General features: G+C 44.8%; 1 protein-coding gene across 1 annotated transcript in view; it reads left to right on the forward strand.

The window, feature by feature from the left end:
- Positions 1-17,239, forward strand: part of slc45a2 (solute carrier family 45 member 2) — a 28,753-nt gene extending 11,514 nt beyond the window's left edge. The window contains exons 3-7 of the mRNA XM_004549708.3: positions 3,239-3,600; positions 4,869-5,012; positions 6,999-7,122; positions 7,599-7,804; positions 16,956-17,239. Coding sequence (XP_004549765.1) covers positions 3,239-3,600; positions 4,869-5,012; positions 6,999-7,122; positions 7,599-7,804; positions 16,956-17,177 — 1,058 coding nt within the window. The 3' untranslated portion in view covers positions 17,178-17,239. The remainder of the gene's footprint in view (positions 1-3,238; positions 3,601-4,868; positions 5,013-6,998; positions 7,123-7,598; positions 7,805-16,955) is intronic.
- Positions 17,240-17,733: the final 494 nt, after the last annotated feature.

Consider the following 17,733-nt stretch of genomic DNA (forward strand, 5'->3'; position numbering starts at 1 on the left):
TTCAAGCTGTTGTGAAAAGCTATCGTGTTTACAGACAACATGACTCATGCTACCAAAAACATAAACACTTTGGCAGAGTTAATAAAAAAATATTAATTCGTGGGAATATTTTTTCAGCCTTGACTCTAATGAATGTACTCTGCTTAAACATCTGCTATGTAGAACGCAAGCAGAGGAAAACAAGGGAATTAAAAAAAAAAACTATTTGCTGTTACCTACATTATAGATGGGCCACTTTGCCTAAACAGAAAAAGTTAGGAATGGATTCAGAAGTTGTGGGAACACTAAGATCAATTTTCAGTTCAATTCAATTTTATTTATACAGCACCAAATCACAACAACAGTCACCTCAATGCACTTTATATTGTAAGGCAGACCCTACAATAATAAATACAGAGAATAACCCAACAATTATATGACCCCCTATGAGCAAGCACCTTGGCGACAGTGGGAAGGAAAAACTCCATTTTAACAGGAAGAAACCTCCGGCAGAACCAGGCTCAGGGAGGGGCGGGGCCATCTGCCGCGACCGGTTGGGGTGCGAGAAGAAAGACAGGGTAAAAAACGTGCTAGGAAGAGAGACAGAGATTAATAACAAGTATGATTCAATGCAGAGAGGTCTATTAACACATAGAATAGAAGAAGAAACACTCGATGCATCACGGGAATCCCCCGGCAGCCTACGTCTATTGCAGCATAACTAAGGGAGGATTCAGGGTCGCCTGATCCAGCCCTAACTATATGCTTTAGCAAAAATGAAAGTTTTAAGCTAACGTTAAAAGATCAATGTTAGTGGTACAGCCTGGGACAAAAACAAAACAAAACAAAACACTAGAAGTAAGTCACATTCATTTCTTTTGTGAGTCCCAGTGGAGTTTGTGTGCATGACGTGATCAGTTGAGCAGCGCTGCCTTAGGTCTGATTTAACCCACCGAATTTAACAAGATATAACCACACGATCCACAGTGGGTGATTTCCAGTCCCTAGACAGCATAAACCTTGTATAAAGGTGGGATTCAGTGAGTAAATCTAATAAGCATTATCATCTTAAATTTATATTGATGCCTACTACCCTTGGTATAACCAAACTCTCTGCACCAGTTCAACAGTGCATCACTGTAAACTTCACCACAGCAATGAAAAGTAACCAGTGTATCTTGCACTAAATTGCCCAGTATTTTCATGTTATCTTTGAATAGCGCAAAGATATACTTAAAGTTGTTTTGCAGGATATTTCACAGTATGAAAAAAAACAACTAATTTCATCAACACATCAGGTATAAAGCTGATATCAAAAGCTTATGAAATTGAGGACATTTAAGCTTTAAATTCTGAGTCTATCAAATGTCACTGAGCAGCACTTAAAAACAATCTCTCCTCCCCCTCTCCTCTTTCCTCATCGTTGAGTAAACTTCGCTCTCATTCTTTTCTCACCCTGGGAAATACAGCAGTGATCCTTCACACTGTCTGACAAACTGCACAGACTGTTGTGTTTGCTGACATTTGTTGAGCTCTTTAAAAGATGCATTTAAAATGACTTGCCACTTAAAAAAATATTACTCCCTTTGTGCTCGCTCCTCTTCTGCAGCGCTATTTCATCTCGTCATGTGTCATAAGAACCGATGTGGGATACACCAAAAGGATTCCCTTTTATATGTTACTGTTTCTCCATTTACAGTGAAATCAGTTTGATGTCTGGAAGGTGAGTGAGGTCAAATAGCTCCCGTTTGAATAAACCTAAAGTAACAAGTGTTTAAATACTCAAATAAAGCACAGGTATCCAAAAACTCTATGTAAGTACAGTAACAACATATTACTTTTCCCACATCTGAAAATATTCAATTTTTTTCTGTCATGAGTTTTGAAATGTGCTTGTCCAGTGGTGTGTGCCAGTAAAAGTAATAAAATTACTTTTCTATTCATTTATGGAACATACTGTATGTACAGTCACATTTGGTTCTTTTAAAGAGTGTCAACAGATAAATGCGGTTTGCTTGAATAATATCTCAGATAAAATCCACTTTTGAATCGGTTATTTGATCCAACTGATTTAATAATTTAATTTTCTTTTATGGGAAAAAGTACGTTTATTCTCGGCACCAGAAGCTGTTAGCAAAAACTAGCTTTTGTAGCTTGTTTCTTTTGACTATTTTTCAATGCATAATTCCCAGGGTTTCAGGGTTTTTTGGAGGGGAATGTCTTTCATGTGCTGCCTGTTTCAAATCCATCACCTTACACTTTCCTGCAGATGGCCTCTAATCATCTTCCTCTCTTCACTCTTTGATATGATGCAAAATTCATAGTCGTTTCAGAGATCACAGCAGCCCCTCAGGCACTGAAGCAACAACAAACCAGAACATTTCTACCATTATAAAGGAAATGTCAAGGCATTGAGTCACATAATTGTATGTTCAATGACATGTTCACCAAATGTTTTCTTTTTCTTTGCACCCTTTCCATAGAGGTCAAATTTAACCAGTCTAGTCCTGATGACATACAGATTTAAGAATTACCTGATGGAAGATTTTGGGATGAATCTTCTTCTGGATGCTCTTGATTTGAATTTGGATAAACTGGTTTAATAATAAGCAGAAGCCCACTTTTTCTGATGTTTTTAGCCTGGATAAAAGATCAGATAGAGATTTTTAGATCTTGGTATGATGACATTACCAGAACAGTAGGCCCTGGATGTCAGAGGTTAAAAAAGATGGGCTCCACTGCCTACATAACAAAAGGCACTAGATAATAATGTGAAATAGGTTTATCAGAGGAGATAAACTAGTTACAGCTAGTTGAGTTAAGCTAGTTGGTTTACACCTTAACTGCTTTGGTTACTGTCAAAGGTGTCATGGAGTCATTTATCCACATTATTACAGCTTTAAGCAACTACAGAAAGCCCGATAGAGACTAAAAACAGAGCTTAGAATCAAGGAGATGTTTGATTTGCATTCTTTAGTTGGTCTTAACACAACACACAATAAATGTCAGTGCAAATAACTGTTTTCTAGCTACTTCGCCATATCAGTTCAAAAGGAGGTTTCCCAACTCTTGATGCTGTCCCCAAGCAGTTGAAAATAGTAGTTATTTCATCAGTCACCGCTCTAGTCACCATGTATATAACTAATAGAGAACAAGTGCATTTGATTCCTCCCCTTTACCTCTCACTGCTCTCAGCCATGCTTCTAGAACAATTCTTGGATCTACGCATTGTTTTAATCTTTCATTCTGTGTGCACCAGGCCTGGGCGGAGCATGTGGTTACCTGGTGGGAGCTATGGACTGGGGTCACTCCGCGTTGGGCCGTCTCTTTGGATCCGAGTACCAGGTCATCTATTTCTTCTCAGCGCTGACCTGGGGCATCTTCCTCACTGTGCACCTCTTCAGTATTCCAGAGCAACCTCTGGGCAAGGCACCATCTCCATCTGATTCACCATCCAGCCCTCTTCGCCTGCTGAGCTCTCATAGCAATAGTTATGGAGCACTTAAGGAGCCTGTCTCTGCTGTAGTCTCTCCATCTGTCACAGATCTCAGGCCCAGATCTTTCTCAGCCCTGGGAGAAGCCAATTCAGTGACCTCAAGTGTCAAACAGCCAAACAAAGAGGTATGTAACATGCATAAAAAGTCTTTCAGAGAGTTTAGTGCATTAAGTGAATTACACAATACAGAGAGCCAATAAAACTAGTCAAACCTTGAAGTTGCCACAGACTATATTGAGATTCAAATGGTTAGTCAGGGTACGCTTGGCAGAGGCAACTATGGAAATAACACACTGAGTCTTATAGGAGTTTGAATACTTTCTCTACAGTAGTAAATGATGTGAGATGCAGTATTCAGGGAGTTTCAAGACTATTGATACACCTGCCAGTTCATCTTACTACTCCTGCTTTGCTGAATGCTTTGCAGAATATCTTAGTACTTGATTTGCCCCCCCCCCCCCCCCTTTGCTTTATTGACACCAGCCATGCAGCTGGCATGAACTCTCCAAGTTTGTATAAATCCTGAAAAACTATGCTATCCCAGCAGGATCTAAGAGGGTTCCACAGAGTATCCCAAAGGCCGCTGAGATGCAGGAATGCCTTTCAAGAACCCCTATAAGTACAGAGTGAGGCTGGGGTCAGCGGAGTGTTCAGGAAAGACCAATAGAACACATCTGCCCGAGTGTCATCTCAACAACTGCTTCAGTGCAGACAATACAACTTCCAACTTTATAAGTTCCTGCATTAAAAGTATATCCAAACTTTCCAAAGATTTTCTAGACTTATATATTTGACTGATGTGATCTCAGTCTTTTACATTTCAGAGGGATTGATGTGATCACCTTCCTCAAAATCACCTTTAAAGTTTTCATTTAAGTGTTTGATGAATTATCTCTATGATGTCGACTTTTTGCCTGAATATTCTTCCTCCTTCTTTTGTAGATTCAGCTTTCCATTGATGCTTCACATTTGTTTGTTTTTTGCCTGTTATATTAGAAAGGTTTAAGAAAAAAGATGCTAAAAGAATTGCTCTGTATATATCTGCTACACTAGAAAATTAATAAGGGATGATTGTTCCAAAGAGCGTAGTTGTTTTTTTCTTTTTCAAGTCTTCCTTTTGCTTTAATCATCTCCTATCCTTAATCCTAAAGCCAACTCCTTAGTAGTAGTCCTTTATGCTGAATCCCTTCATTCAATCTAATTACAGCCTTTTATGGGGCATGCATGTTTTTTTAATTGTAGAGTCTTTTGAAGTGTTGTCACTCATGGGCTAAAAACACCACTAGCCGTGAAATACCAGCAGACTAATGAGCACTCTGAGAGGGTTTTTTTTCCTCCTGTCAGTTTTTTAGCTGCTGGCACTGATGTCTGTGATGTTTTTGTGTATTTGCAGGACCAGAAGAAGATGACGTTCAGGTTGCTGATAAAAGCTATTGTCAATATGCCAAGTCACTACCGCTGCCTGTGTGTCAGCCACCTGCTGGGATGGACAGCGTTCCTCTGCAATATGCTTTTCTTTACCGATTTCATGGGACAGGTATTGATTTGCATGTGTCTCCAGTGAGCTTTTTAGAATTTCAAATAGTAACCAATCAATAATCTTATTTAGGAAGCTGGGCCATTTGCGACCTCATAAAGGTTACAATTCTACTTGATATTTATCATCGCTGCGTCCTTTCTTTCACATGTTGCTGTCAGATTGTGTTTCTCGCCAAGGCCTTTGTCTGGTGGAATAGATGAGAAAAAAGTGTTTATTTTTCTAAAGCCTTGAGTTTAGAATTACAGCCAACTCACCACAACGTTTTTGAATGAGGACTGCTAAAATGCCAGCTGTTGCTAGACAGCTGCAACTATAAACTGTACCAATAAAACTTCAGAGCAGATGTCTTCAGCTGGATATTAGTCCAATTAACCACACTGCAAGTGTTATATTTGCACTAAAAATGCTACAAAAGGCACTAACAAAAATGGATCCAGTTCAATTTCTCAAATTAACTGAGCTGATTTCTAAGGTCTACCAATCTCAAAGCCCTTAATGATGCATTACTTTAATCAATTTACATACCAACAAGCAATTTAAGCAAGTTAAGAAAATCATTTTTTAAAAAGGTCATGAATAGAGCCCAGCCAACATGCAATATTTGATGAATTAAAAATCAAATATTTTGATATATTGCTGTTTTCTTCTTTTAGATACAGGAAACCTAAAAAAGATTCCCCTTACATTAATACTTATTTATTCACGATATTACACACCATTTGTTGTTCGTGGTGTTCTGAACACGTCTTCCCGACAGGAAATTGCAGAGTACCTGTTGGTGGATAAACTCAAGTGGTGTTATAAAGAACTACTGTTATTTTTTGCATATCCAAGTGTCAATTTTTAAACAGATATGCACAATATCTGAACAATAGAGGGTTTTTTTCCCCCAATATAAGGTTATTTTCTCTATTTTATCAATTGTTTTACAATTTGTGTGTGTGTGTGTGTGTGTGTGTGTGTGTGTGTGTGTGTGTGTGTGTGTGTGTGTGTGTGTGTGTGTGTTGTGATCTAAATGTGTCAAGTAAAATATAAAGGTGCTGCTTTTATTCCAGTCTGTTACAGCTAGTGGTCTGTCTATAGGTGACCATTGGCTTTTGGAAGACTCCTTCCTTCACACTCATTGGCTAACAACGTAGTCATTAGCAATGATTGTTGTGATGTCAGACTGTGAGCAGCATTAGTGCTTGTGAGCTTCTGATTGGCCATCAGATCTAGGAGTCAGGGTTTAATCACCACCTGTTCAATGGCCTTGGTGTGTTCTTGACGGTGATTTTTTTGAATTTTCATATGAACAGCGATAATTTTTCCAAATAAAAACAGAAAATCCTTGCATGTGGAAACCGTCTCAATAATCCAAGCAAACAAAACAAAAACAAATAACATATAATTATCTAATTTACTCAGTTAGTTTGGTTTGCTTTGTTTGAATATGGCAATTTAGTCTTTGGCAGAAACAATTAACAAAAATCATATCAGACTTATGTGATATCCCTTAAAATGACTTACGTTCAAATGAGGTAAGGTTCAAAGCAATTCAAAGCAACAACATTAGAGAGGAAAAGCAACATACTGCAACATGTATCTGCGTTCAAGCTCCATTAAGCTGCCTGCTTGTGTGGGGGCAGATGGAGGGTGAAGGGAGGTGCGGCGTGTTGTTATTGTTGTGTGCAATCCTCTGTTGACATGTGCCATTATGATGAATGCTTTCAGTGTCACAGTGTGAATGCTGATCAAAGGATGCTCTTCACACCATGACTCTGCCTCGCTTCATTAAGCACAGATGCACCAACTTATCTAAAATTGCAGGCTTATTTCTTATCTGCAATGAGAAATGCATAGTCAGGCTCCCTGTTCTGCAACAGGGCTACAGATGTTTTGTTCATAAGGAAAATAAAAAATAAAAGCCTGATTTTAACAAGAAGTTGGCCAGTATCTGATATACAAATCCTTCCTTTTTAAATGACCCTCCTCTCGTTTCAGATTGTGTATAAGGGGAATCCGTACGCCGATCACAACTCTACCGCCTATGCCACATATGAGAGGGGAGTAGAAGTTGGCTGCTGGGGATTGTGCATTAATGCAGTGTCCTCTGCTCTCTACTCATGTAAGTGGCAGTAATGTGTGAGGGGAAGCTATGTGAGAGAGTGGCAGGTGGAAATGGATAACAAAGGGAAATTACTGCTTTTGCTTTGGGATTGCAGGGAACTCCCTTAGCATGCTTTTGCCAAGGCATCCTGACCTGCGTTATTCTGAACACGTAAGTCCACATGTATGCTTCAAACATCCCCTGTTAAACAGCACATGTGAACCTGAGAGAACTGTTGTGCTACATACAGGGTAAAGCTCAGCCAAATAATGAAGGCTTGGCATGAACTCAGCTTTTTTAGTCTTTTGCTGTTGAGAAGGAGTCTTGGCTTCTAGGAAATGTCCAATTATATGTACAGACGGTTTTGGTACATCTAATGTACGCTAATCTAATGTTCACATAATTATCTACCCTGACTCCACACGCCTCATGCGGGTTTGTTGATCCACCAGTAATTTTAACTTTCCGTGACGTACATGTCTGTGTGTTTTCAGATGTGCAGCGCTTCCTCCTCTCATACATCGGGCTGAAGGGATTATATTTTATGGGCTACCTTGTGTTTGGATTGGGCACCAGCCTGATTGGCCTTTTCCCCAACATCATAGCAACGCTCGTCCTCTGCAGTGTGTTTGGTGTCATGTCGAGCACACTCTACACCATCCCATTCAACCTGATAGCAGAGTATCAACGTGAGGAGGAGGTAATAAACTGGCAGTAGAAACACTCACTAGCTAAGGAATTGTTCAGGTTTCCTCAGTTTAAAAGGATCACATGGTTCTTAAATGAGCACATTTGTATATTGTACACGATACTGCATAACTATAGTATTGATTTTCCGTTTTTTCCACAGTGTAAAACATGTTTTGTTGTCAGTTTGCAGATAAATAATAACCCCATACTCCAAAATAATTATCTTTTTCCTAGTATAACTTTTGGTTTTGGGAATGAATCAAATGTAGCCCTAATGTGTCCTTATGTGAAACTGTAACAGGAACAAATTGATTGACAAGCAATCAATCAAGAAAATAATTTGCAGATTACAGTAAAAACATAAAAAGAAATGATTATTTCTGGTGTTTTTTAAGAAGCATACTGTAAGAATTAAGATGATCGAACATTTCTGAATGATGTGAATGAAAACTTCGATTTAAAAGGGTACATAACGACTGGAACATTTAGCGTAGCTACTTCCTTTAATCATGCTTTCCGATCAAAATTGGAGACTAAGATAAAGCATTGCAGTGATGTGCAAAATCTTAAGCCACACCTCAATCTTTATATTTTCGTCAGAAAATGTGCAAAAATATGTCAATATACATGGGAACACGGTATGTAAGGCAAAAACAGAGTGTGTCTGATTCTAATTCGTTTGAAAGTCAATGTTTCGTACGACCACTTTGGTGCTTCAATAGGGCCTGAGCTCTCTCAGGCGGCTTTCTTGTCATGTCTTAGTCTTCAGGCAAGTTCTCCAGGCGCCTTGAAGGACATTCAAAGCCCTTCTTTGGATGTTGGCTGCCCTTTATTCCATGGTCTGTTGAGATGATCCCACACTGCTTCATTTATGTTGAGGTCTTGGCTTTAGGGGGGTCCTTGGTGGCTGATTTTATTTTGTGTTTTTCTATCCGATTTTTCTACCCTGCACTGGCAATGTCTTTGGGATCATTTTGATGCTGGAAAATGAAGCCTCTGCAAATAAGCAACTTTTCAGATGGTATTCCATGGAGGATTAAAATCTGAGGGTACTTTTCTGTATTAATAATTCCATTCATTTTGATAAGAACCCAGACACCTCATGCAGAAATGCAACCTATCACAGAGCCTCCGCTGTGTTGTTACAGATGGCTGTACCAGTCACTGTTGACCATGCCTCCTGACCTCCTCTTTACATTCTGATTTGAACCAAAATTTTCAAATATGGATCCATCACTGCATAAGACCTGCTGCCACTGATTTTCCAGTTTTTATAATTTGGTATTCCTCTGCCTTTTCTCCTTTTCCCTTCCTGCTAACCTTCGACTGAGAACATTTGCATTGAGGCTGCTAAATCTGTCAGGTATGTCAGGTCTCTGCTGGTTTCTTTTTTTTTTTTTTTATTTCTTAAGGACATGACTTTCAGATACTGTACATCTGCTGCAGATTTTTTTTATTTTTCCTTTAGGCCTGCAACTTTTGTCCTCAACTTGGTGTATAGTTTTCTTAAGCACAAACTGCACGCCATGGTGAGATATTCTGAGTCTTTGGATGTTGTGTATCTGTGTTATCTTTGGCATTTTTCATAGATTCAACTAAGGAAATGAGGAAAACAATCCAAAGTTTTTTCATCAGGCTGCTGGTAACAAAGTGTTTAAAGTAACAAGTTAAAAACTGGTTCTTTTTTTGTCTGATATGTGTAGACACGACGCTGGTTCATCTCTTGAGTTAGGTCTCTTTGTATTCTTAAACAAGGTCAGTCAATCTTCTAAAAATGTGGACTGAAAATGAGTGAAAAGGTAGCCAGCATGCACAGACAAACTCTGAAAGATCTTCAGAAAGTCTAAAGAACTATTCCAGGAAAATCTGGCTCCTTGGAAGCAACATATAAAGAAGTGAGGTGTGTATTTACAAAAGACAGATCAAGAATGAGGCACTTTAAAGCCCCCGAAAAAACTATCCTAACTATTAATCCCATAACACAACTGACTCTACTCCTTCTGGCGGTTTTCTGTAGAAGTATTTAAAGTCCTAATGGAAACCAGAGATATTCACGAGGCTCTCCAAAACCATAAATATATGTCATTATTTATTCATCAATAGAACGAACGACTGAACTGACGTTTTTGTGTTAAATTGTTGTAATGCACCTTTTATACCTGTTAAATGGGGAATTAATTGGTTTAAATATATCAAACAGTAGCAATCATCTGTCAGTCAAGTACACAGGCATTCATATTTTATTGTGAATTTGAAATTGCATCATTCAGTGTTACATCATTGTTAGAGGCTGTTCTGCAGAACAAGATTTTTGGCAAGATTTTGCCACTTATGTAAGTTACATTTATGCATTTAAATACCAAAAAAATAACCGTATTTCCCGGACTACAAAGCGCACCTGAATATTAGCCGCACAAGCTAAAATCAGGGGAAAATCCTGTTTTGTACATACTGTAACGATGGTTAAGTGTTACTGGACAGTGACATGTTGGTTTTCTCTGCACACTGTTGTTGTTCCTTTAAGATTCATGTTTGGTTGGGCTGCAGGAAGTAGTGAGGGTGGTGTACAGGAAGGGGTGGGGGGACCTGGTTGTTCTGTGTGGGTGCCAGGCTGAAGAGAGGTGTAGTTCGAGAGCGCTTCCCCCTGAGTTAACAACCCGCTGGCTTATGTGCCGAATAAACGGACAAACTGAGACCCCAACCGTCTGGTTCTTGTGAACGTTACATTGGTGTCAGAAGTGAAGAAAGAAAAAAGAACCCCAGAACGCCCGAGACCCTGTTGCCGGCGACGCTTGCCGTTACGAGACGAGGATGTTGCCGGGCAGGATTAAGAAGGAGACGGAGGAGAGGGAGGTTCGTCCGCGCTCGCCCGCCCATGGAGTGAGGGAAACGGCGCTGCGGCTGTCTGCCGAGGCTGGATTTTCTCCAGGTTTGACTAGGCTCGGGAACTGTTCGCACAGCGGCCGCGATTCCGGCGGGAAGGCGCCAAGCGAGGAGTCGACCTCGCTTGGCGCGCCGTCACGTGATGTAAACAAACATGGCGGCGCCCAGCAAGCTGCAGCGAATATAAAAACGCCTAAGTTCAGCGGCAAGACGCCATGGGAAGTGTTTATCGCACAGTTCGAGCTGTTAGCTGTTGCAGCTGGCTGGTCTGAGGAACATAAAGCTCTCCAATTGGCTTTGTGCCTGTGTGAGGATGCAGCTGCATGCCTGCTGCTGCTGACCGAGGAGCAGAGGGGAGATTATAATGCTCTGGTCGGAGCACTTCAGAGGCGCTTCGGGCAGTATAACCAACCAGTGCTGCTGAGGTCGGAGTTCCACAACAGACGCAGATTGCCAGGTGAGCCCCTCCGCATTTTGGCCCATGAAGTCGAGTGCCTTTGCCGGAGGGCGTATGACAGCATGCCACCATCAGTGCAGGCGGAGTTAGCTCGGGACCAGTTCCTGCAGGCCCTGAGCCCTAAAGAGCTCCGCATGCAAACTCAGCTTTCTCGGCCGGCCACACTCAGTGCAGCCCTGGAGCTAGCGTTGGAGAGGGAGATGCTTGCAGGATCCTCTGGGGGCGCTGACGACGCACACGTGGTGAGGGCTGTGTCAGCACCTGTGGAACAGATGGAGACGCCAGCGGGCCTGTGCAGTTTGGTGCAGACAGCTTCGCTGCAGTCGCCTTCCCCTCGGGCTGGCCCACACCGCCGACCTCAGAGCTGCTGGGGATGTGGACAAGTCGGACACCTCATCAGGCAGTGCCCTAAGCTTGCAGCGGTTCAGGGAAGCGCCCACGGGCCCGTGTAGGCGGGAGTACACGGGCCTGGGAGAACGACATCCCTACACCACCGCCACCTCCACCCGGTGCGGCCATCACTGTGGGCTGGACCCAGGTTGGCGGCTTTTGCCATGTTCCAGTGACGATTGCGGGGGTGTCCTGTACGGCCCTGCTGGACACGGGATCCAATGCAACGCTGGTCCGACCCGATATTGTCCCAACCGGAGCTGCTGTACAACCGACTAATGTGCAACTTAAGACTGTGACCGGTGATCTGGCCCCAATGAGAGGGAAGGGAGTGTTCCAGTTCAAGGTGGGGGACCTCGGTGTGTCTTATGCTGCCTGGGTGGCTGACGTGCAGGACGCCTGCATCCTTGGGCTGGATTTTTTACGAGCCATTGGTGGTGTACTGGACTTAGGCAAAGGCCTCCTCGTACTCTCTGATGGGAAGAAGGTGCCGCTTATTCCTCCCCCGGTCTGCACAGCATCTGCCGCGGCGTCCACCTCCACCGCAGAGACCCCTGCAGACCCGCCAGCAGAACAGCGAGCGGAGGAGGAGGAGGAGGAGAGGCTCTCAGCAGTGAGGAGTATCTGGTCAAAGAACTGTGAGGGGCTGACTCCACAGCAGCAAGAGAGTCTATGGCAGGTACTAAAAGAGTTTAGTGACATTTTTGCCCTGAAAGAAAGTGATGTTGGCTTGACACACTTGGTAGAGCACGTCATTGAGACCGGGGATGCCCAGCCTATTAAAGTGCGCCCCCGCCGCCTGCCCCTGGCTCATCAGGAGGCTGCAGACAGGGAGCTGTGTGAAATGATGAAGGCGGGCATCATAGAACCATCTGATAGCCCGTGGGCCTCCGCGGTGGTGATGGTGCCTAAGAAAAAAAGTCCTAGGATGCGTTTCTGTGTGGACTACAGACCACTCAACAAAGTGACGAAGAAAGACTCTTACCCCCTTCCCAGGATTGATGAGTCCCTCGACTTAGTAGCCGGGTCCTCCTGGTTTTCCACCCTGGACCTGCGGAGTGGCTACTGGCAGGTGCCACTGTCCCCGGAATCCAGACCGAAGACAGCCTTCTGCACTAACAGGGGACTATGGCAGTTCAAAGTCCTGAGTTTTGGCCTTTGCAACGCTCCTGCGACCTTCGAGAGGCTCATGGACAGTGTGCTGGCTGGCGTCCCACGGCAACGGTGTCTGGTTTACCTGGATGATCTTCTAGTGCACGGGAGCTCCTTTGATGCTGCCCTGGATGCCCTGAGACAAGTGTTGGAGAGGGTGGCGGCTGCAGGCCTGAAGCTGCATCCCGACAAGTGCCACTTCATGAGGAGGGAGGTGGAGTTTCTGGGCCACAAGCTGGGTCGTGAGGGCATCAGCACTTTGGAGGAAAAAATTCACACCATTACCGAGTGGCCCACACCAGCAGACCAGAAACAGCTCAAAAGCTTCCTAGGACTGGCATCTTATTACAGGAGGTTTGTGAAGGGCTTTTCCTCCATAGCCGCACCACTCTTCCACCTGCTGCAGAAGGACCGTGACTTCATCTGGACCCAGGACTGTCAGCAGGCGTTCGACACCCTCCGCAGATTGCTGACAGAGTCCCCAGTCCTTGCCCCCCCTCACCCCGCCCTGCCTTTTGTCCTGGACACTGACGCAAGTAATGTGGGGCTGGGAGCGGTGTTGTCGCAGGTTGGACCGGAAGGGGAGAAGGTGGTGGCGTACTTCAGCCGGGTCCTGAACAGGAGCGAGCGGCGCTACTGTGTCACACGACGAGAGCTGTTGGCTGTGGTGGCGGGGGTGAGACACTTTAAATACTACCTGTGCGGCAGCATTTGTTGTCAGAACTGATCATGCTGCCCTTCAGTGGCTGATGTCTTTCAGGGAGCCAGAGGGACAGGTGGCTCGCTGGCTGGAGGAGCTCCAAGCCTTCAATTTCACCGTGGAGCACAGAGCAGGGACGCACCATTCTAACGCAGACGCCCTCTCTCGCCGCCCATGTGCTGCAGCTGGCTGCCGTTACTGTGAGAAGCGAGAGGAAATAGAGCGGGAACTCACGACAATAGACGGAGCAGCACAGCTCGCCTGCAGGGTTCTTCTGGTGGTGGATGCAGCGGAGTGGAGGGCACGGCAGGAACAAGACACAGACCTGCTGCCGGTCCTGCAGTGGCTGGAGAAGGGGGAGCAACCCCTTTGGGATGAGGTCACTGGGTTTTCCATCTGTACCAGGGGGCTGTGGGCCAAGTTTGCAGCTCTCAGGCTGAAGGAGGGGGTGTTGGAGCGTGCCTGGAAGGATCCTGCCACGGGGGAGGAGAGGTGGCAGGTTGTGGTGCCAAGGTCGCTGAGGTCAGCTGTGCTGGGAGCCTGCCATGGGAGCACTGGCTCTGGCCACTTTGGGGTCTCCAAGACTCTTCGCCGCCTCCGCCAGGGCTATTACTGGGGTCAACAGCGGAGGGATGTGGAGGACTTTTGCCGCAGCTGTGATGCATGTTCCTCACACAAAGGGCCACAAGACCAGTCCCGGGCTCAGCTTCAGCAGCAACCAGCAGGAGCCCCAATGGAGCGAGTAGCTGTGGACGTCATGGGCCCATTTCCTCGCACAGACAGAGCAAACCTCTATGTTCTTGTGGCCATGGACTATTTTACCAAGTGGCCGGAAGCATACGCCATCCCAGATCAGGAGGCTGAGACGGTCGCTGATGTATTAGTGGAGGGGATGTTCAGCCGCTTTGGAACAGCAGAGACCCTCCACAGTGACCAGGGGCGTAACTTTGAGTCCAAGGTATTTGCTGCCATGTGTGAACGCCTTGGGACTAAGAAAACCCGCACCACCCCACTTCACCCCCAAAGCGATGGGTTGGTGGAAAGGTTTAACAGGACGCTGGCCCAGCAGCTAGCCATCCTTACCTCAGAACACCAACGGGACTGGGATTACCATCTTCCCCTTACCCTCATGGCCTACAGGTCGGCAGTGCAGGACTCCACCCAATGTACGCCTGCCCTGCTCATGTTAGGGAGAGAGCTGAGAACTCCTGCAGAGTTGGCTTTTGGGAAACCCCCGGACGCGCCAGAGGCACCACCGGGCCGGGACTACGCAAGGAAGCTGCAGGACCGGCTGGATTCTGCACATTCCTACGCCCGGGAGCAGCTGGCGAAGGCAGGCCTGCGCCAAAAGAGGAATTACGACATCACCACTAAAGGGAGGCACTTCCGTGCTGGGGAGCTGGTGTGGGTCTACAGCCCAAAGAGGAAGAAGGGACGGTGTCCTAAACTGGATAGCAGCTGGGTGGGGCCTTGCAGCGTCCTAGAGCGAGTGGGGGAGGTTGTTTACAGGGTGCAGTTGCCTCCTAGGGGGAGGATAGTAGCGCTGCACAGAGACCGGATGGCCCCCTACAGAGGACAGTCCCTCCCCTCCTTTCCAGAGGGACGTGTACAGAGCGTCCATGACCCTGCTCAGAGGGGCCCCCGACCGGGGCTGCGTTCCCCCCCCTCGGACTCTTCACCCCAAAGCCCCGAAGCTCCGCGTCCTCCTCAGGGGCTCAGGAGGTCAAGGAGGGAACGTAGGCTACCGCCCCGCCTCAGAGACTGTGTCGTTCCCTCGGGGACGAGGAACTTATTGCTGGGGGGGCAGTGTAACGATGGTTAAGTGTTACTGGACAGTGACATGTTGGTTTTCTCTGCACACTGTTGTTGTTCCTTTAAGATTCATGTTTGGTTGGGCTGCAGGAAGTAGTGAGGGTGGTGTACAGGAAGGGGTGGGGGGACCTGGTTGTTCTGTGTGGGTGCCAGGCTGAAGAGAGGTGTAGTTCGAGAGCGCTTCCCCCTGAGTTAACAACCCGCTGGCTTATGTGCCGAATAAACGGACAAACTGAGACCCCAACCGTCTGGTTCTTGTGAACGTTACAATACATTAGCCGCACCTGACTAAAAGCCGCAGGTGTTTCAATGTTGACTTATCATATGTAAGAGAATATGCACAAAGGGAATTGTCAGGAAAGAGATGGCTGTTTGGAGACACATCCCTTTTATTAATATTTTGAAAAACAAGTTATGGGTACATATTTGCACAACTTTTTAGGTATATGTAAAAGTAGCGGTAATTACAAGTACGAAACATGTGCTGTGCTTCATAAATGAGTAACAAATGTAGTACATAACAATAACCTACAGCACACCAGAAAAATAGATTCGGACTACCTTTTAGGCTCAAGAAAAGTCAGTCATTCACCACCATCTTCCTGCGCACTAAAACCACCAAAGTCCTCTTCTCCAGTGTCGGATATGAACAGGCTCAGGGTGGCTTCGTCATCCACTCTCCGCTTCTCTCCTTTGTTGTCACTTTCAAAACCAAAGAAATCCTCGTTGTCAGTGTCAGAGTCGAACACCCTCTGAAGGGCCGTGGCGGTGTCCTCCTCTCCATCATGCAGCAGTCCAGCCCTTCGAAATCCGTTGGTGATCGTGGATGTTTTCACACTTTTCCACGCTGTCAGATTCCACCGAAGTTGAGCATAACTTGCTTTTCGCAAGTTTATTGCCGCTCGTCATCCACGCCTCCCGCTGAACGCGTAGCGCTACTTTGAAGCTTGTTTTTCGCGCTACTTGTAGGGCACTATGTTGCCTGGCGGATGGACATGTGACCAACATACCACTCTTGAACCCCGATACTGTGTGTCTGATCACATGCCCTTCCAGGCAACGTAGTGCCGTACAACAGCAGAACAAACAAAACAAATCGTCTTACGATATCACAAAAATCATGGACAATCCATAGAAAAGCCGCACCTGACTAAAAGCCGCAGGGTTCAAAGCTTGTGCAAAAAGTAGCGGCTTATAGCCCGACAATTACGGAAAATAAAAGATCAGATTTTCATTTTAAAGGTTTGGAATAACACTAAACTTCTTTTCCCTTTTTTTAAGTGTCCACATAAATGTTTTAATACCGCTTATAGTATTGCTGCAACATTCTCAAAAAAGTTTATATAGTTCATCTATAAAACATTGGTTTATAATGGAGCACTGTAACAAAAAATAATTTCCCCCAGGGATCAATAAAGTATTCTGATTCTGATAAACTGCAATGTCATTCATAAGTGGTTGCCTCAAAAATCAATTGTTTATTTTTTTCTGTCACGGTCAATCAATACCTGATTGAACTAAATCAGGTGAGAGTTTGATGGAATTCAACTTGCAACAACTGAAGCGAGGCTGAAAAGAATCTATCTTTTTAAGAAGCTGTTTCTTCATATTCTCAGAGCCGTCTGTTTATCCAGCTGTTTGTTTGTGTTTTTTGCCACAGCCTCTCTGATTAAACTGAAATTGATGTTTCCATATATTGCTCTCTTGTTTTCCCCTCCCCGCCATCCTCCTCTTCTCTAATAAACCTACAACCTCCTGTGCTTCCAGCAACAACTGAAGCTGCACGGAAGCAATAAAAGTCCTCGAGGTTCGGGAATGGACTGTGCCGCCCTCACTTGCATGGTCCAGTTGGCTCAGATCATCGTGGGCGTGGGGCTCGGTGCTCTGGTCAACGCGGCAGGAAGTGTGATCGTGGTGGTCCTCTCGGCTTCGACCATGTCTCTGCTCGGCTGCATCTTCATTGTCCTCTTCATCAGATATGTGGAATGAATGATTCTGCTCAAATACAAATTTTAATGATATTGTTTTAAATAAACAATGATTGCTAATTATATCATCATAACGTCTGCAATTTTTAATCTTACCTCAGTGGCCAATTAACTGCTAATTATGACAATTTTTTTTAGGTTTCTCTGGTCTGATAGATCCTAAAAATGGTCTTTTTTGGCTAAAACAGCAACTGATATCTTCTTCAGCTCTTGTCTCGTGGTGCTGCAGGCCAGATATTTGCCACATTACAATGCACATAAACAATTTCATGTAGCTATTGATACTGTTAGTTCATTAAGCAACAAAGTTTCACAGCAGTAGTCTAAAGTGCTTGCAGGCATCTGGATCTCTTTTAGCTTCTTGGAGACATTTCACCACCCATCTGCAAAGGGTTCATGACATGAAGACACCAAACCAAGAGGGGTTTTCACTGAAATCCACATTGCTGAATGATCTGTGCGCCGGCATGACTGGTTGACAAATGGCCCGGAATAGTGAAGGGACCAATAGTGAAGGAATTGGACAGGAACAGATCAATAAGATCGAAAAAATCAAC

The sequence above is a fragment of the Maylandia zebra genome, linkage group LG7, assembly GCF_041146795.1.
Source record: "Maylandia zebra isolate NMK-2024a linkage group LG7, Mzebra_GT3a, whole genome shotgun sequence".
NCBI classification, from domain to species: Eukaryota; Metazoa; Chordata; class Actinopteri; order Cichliformes; family Cichlidae; genus Maylandia; species Maylandia zebra.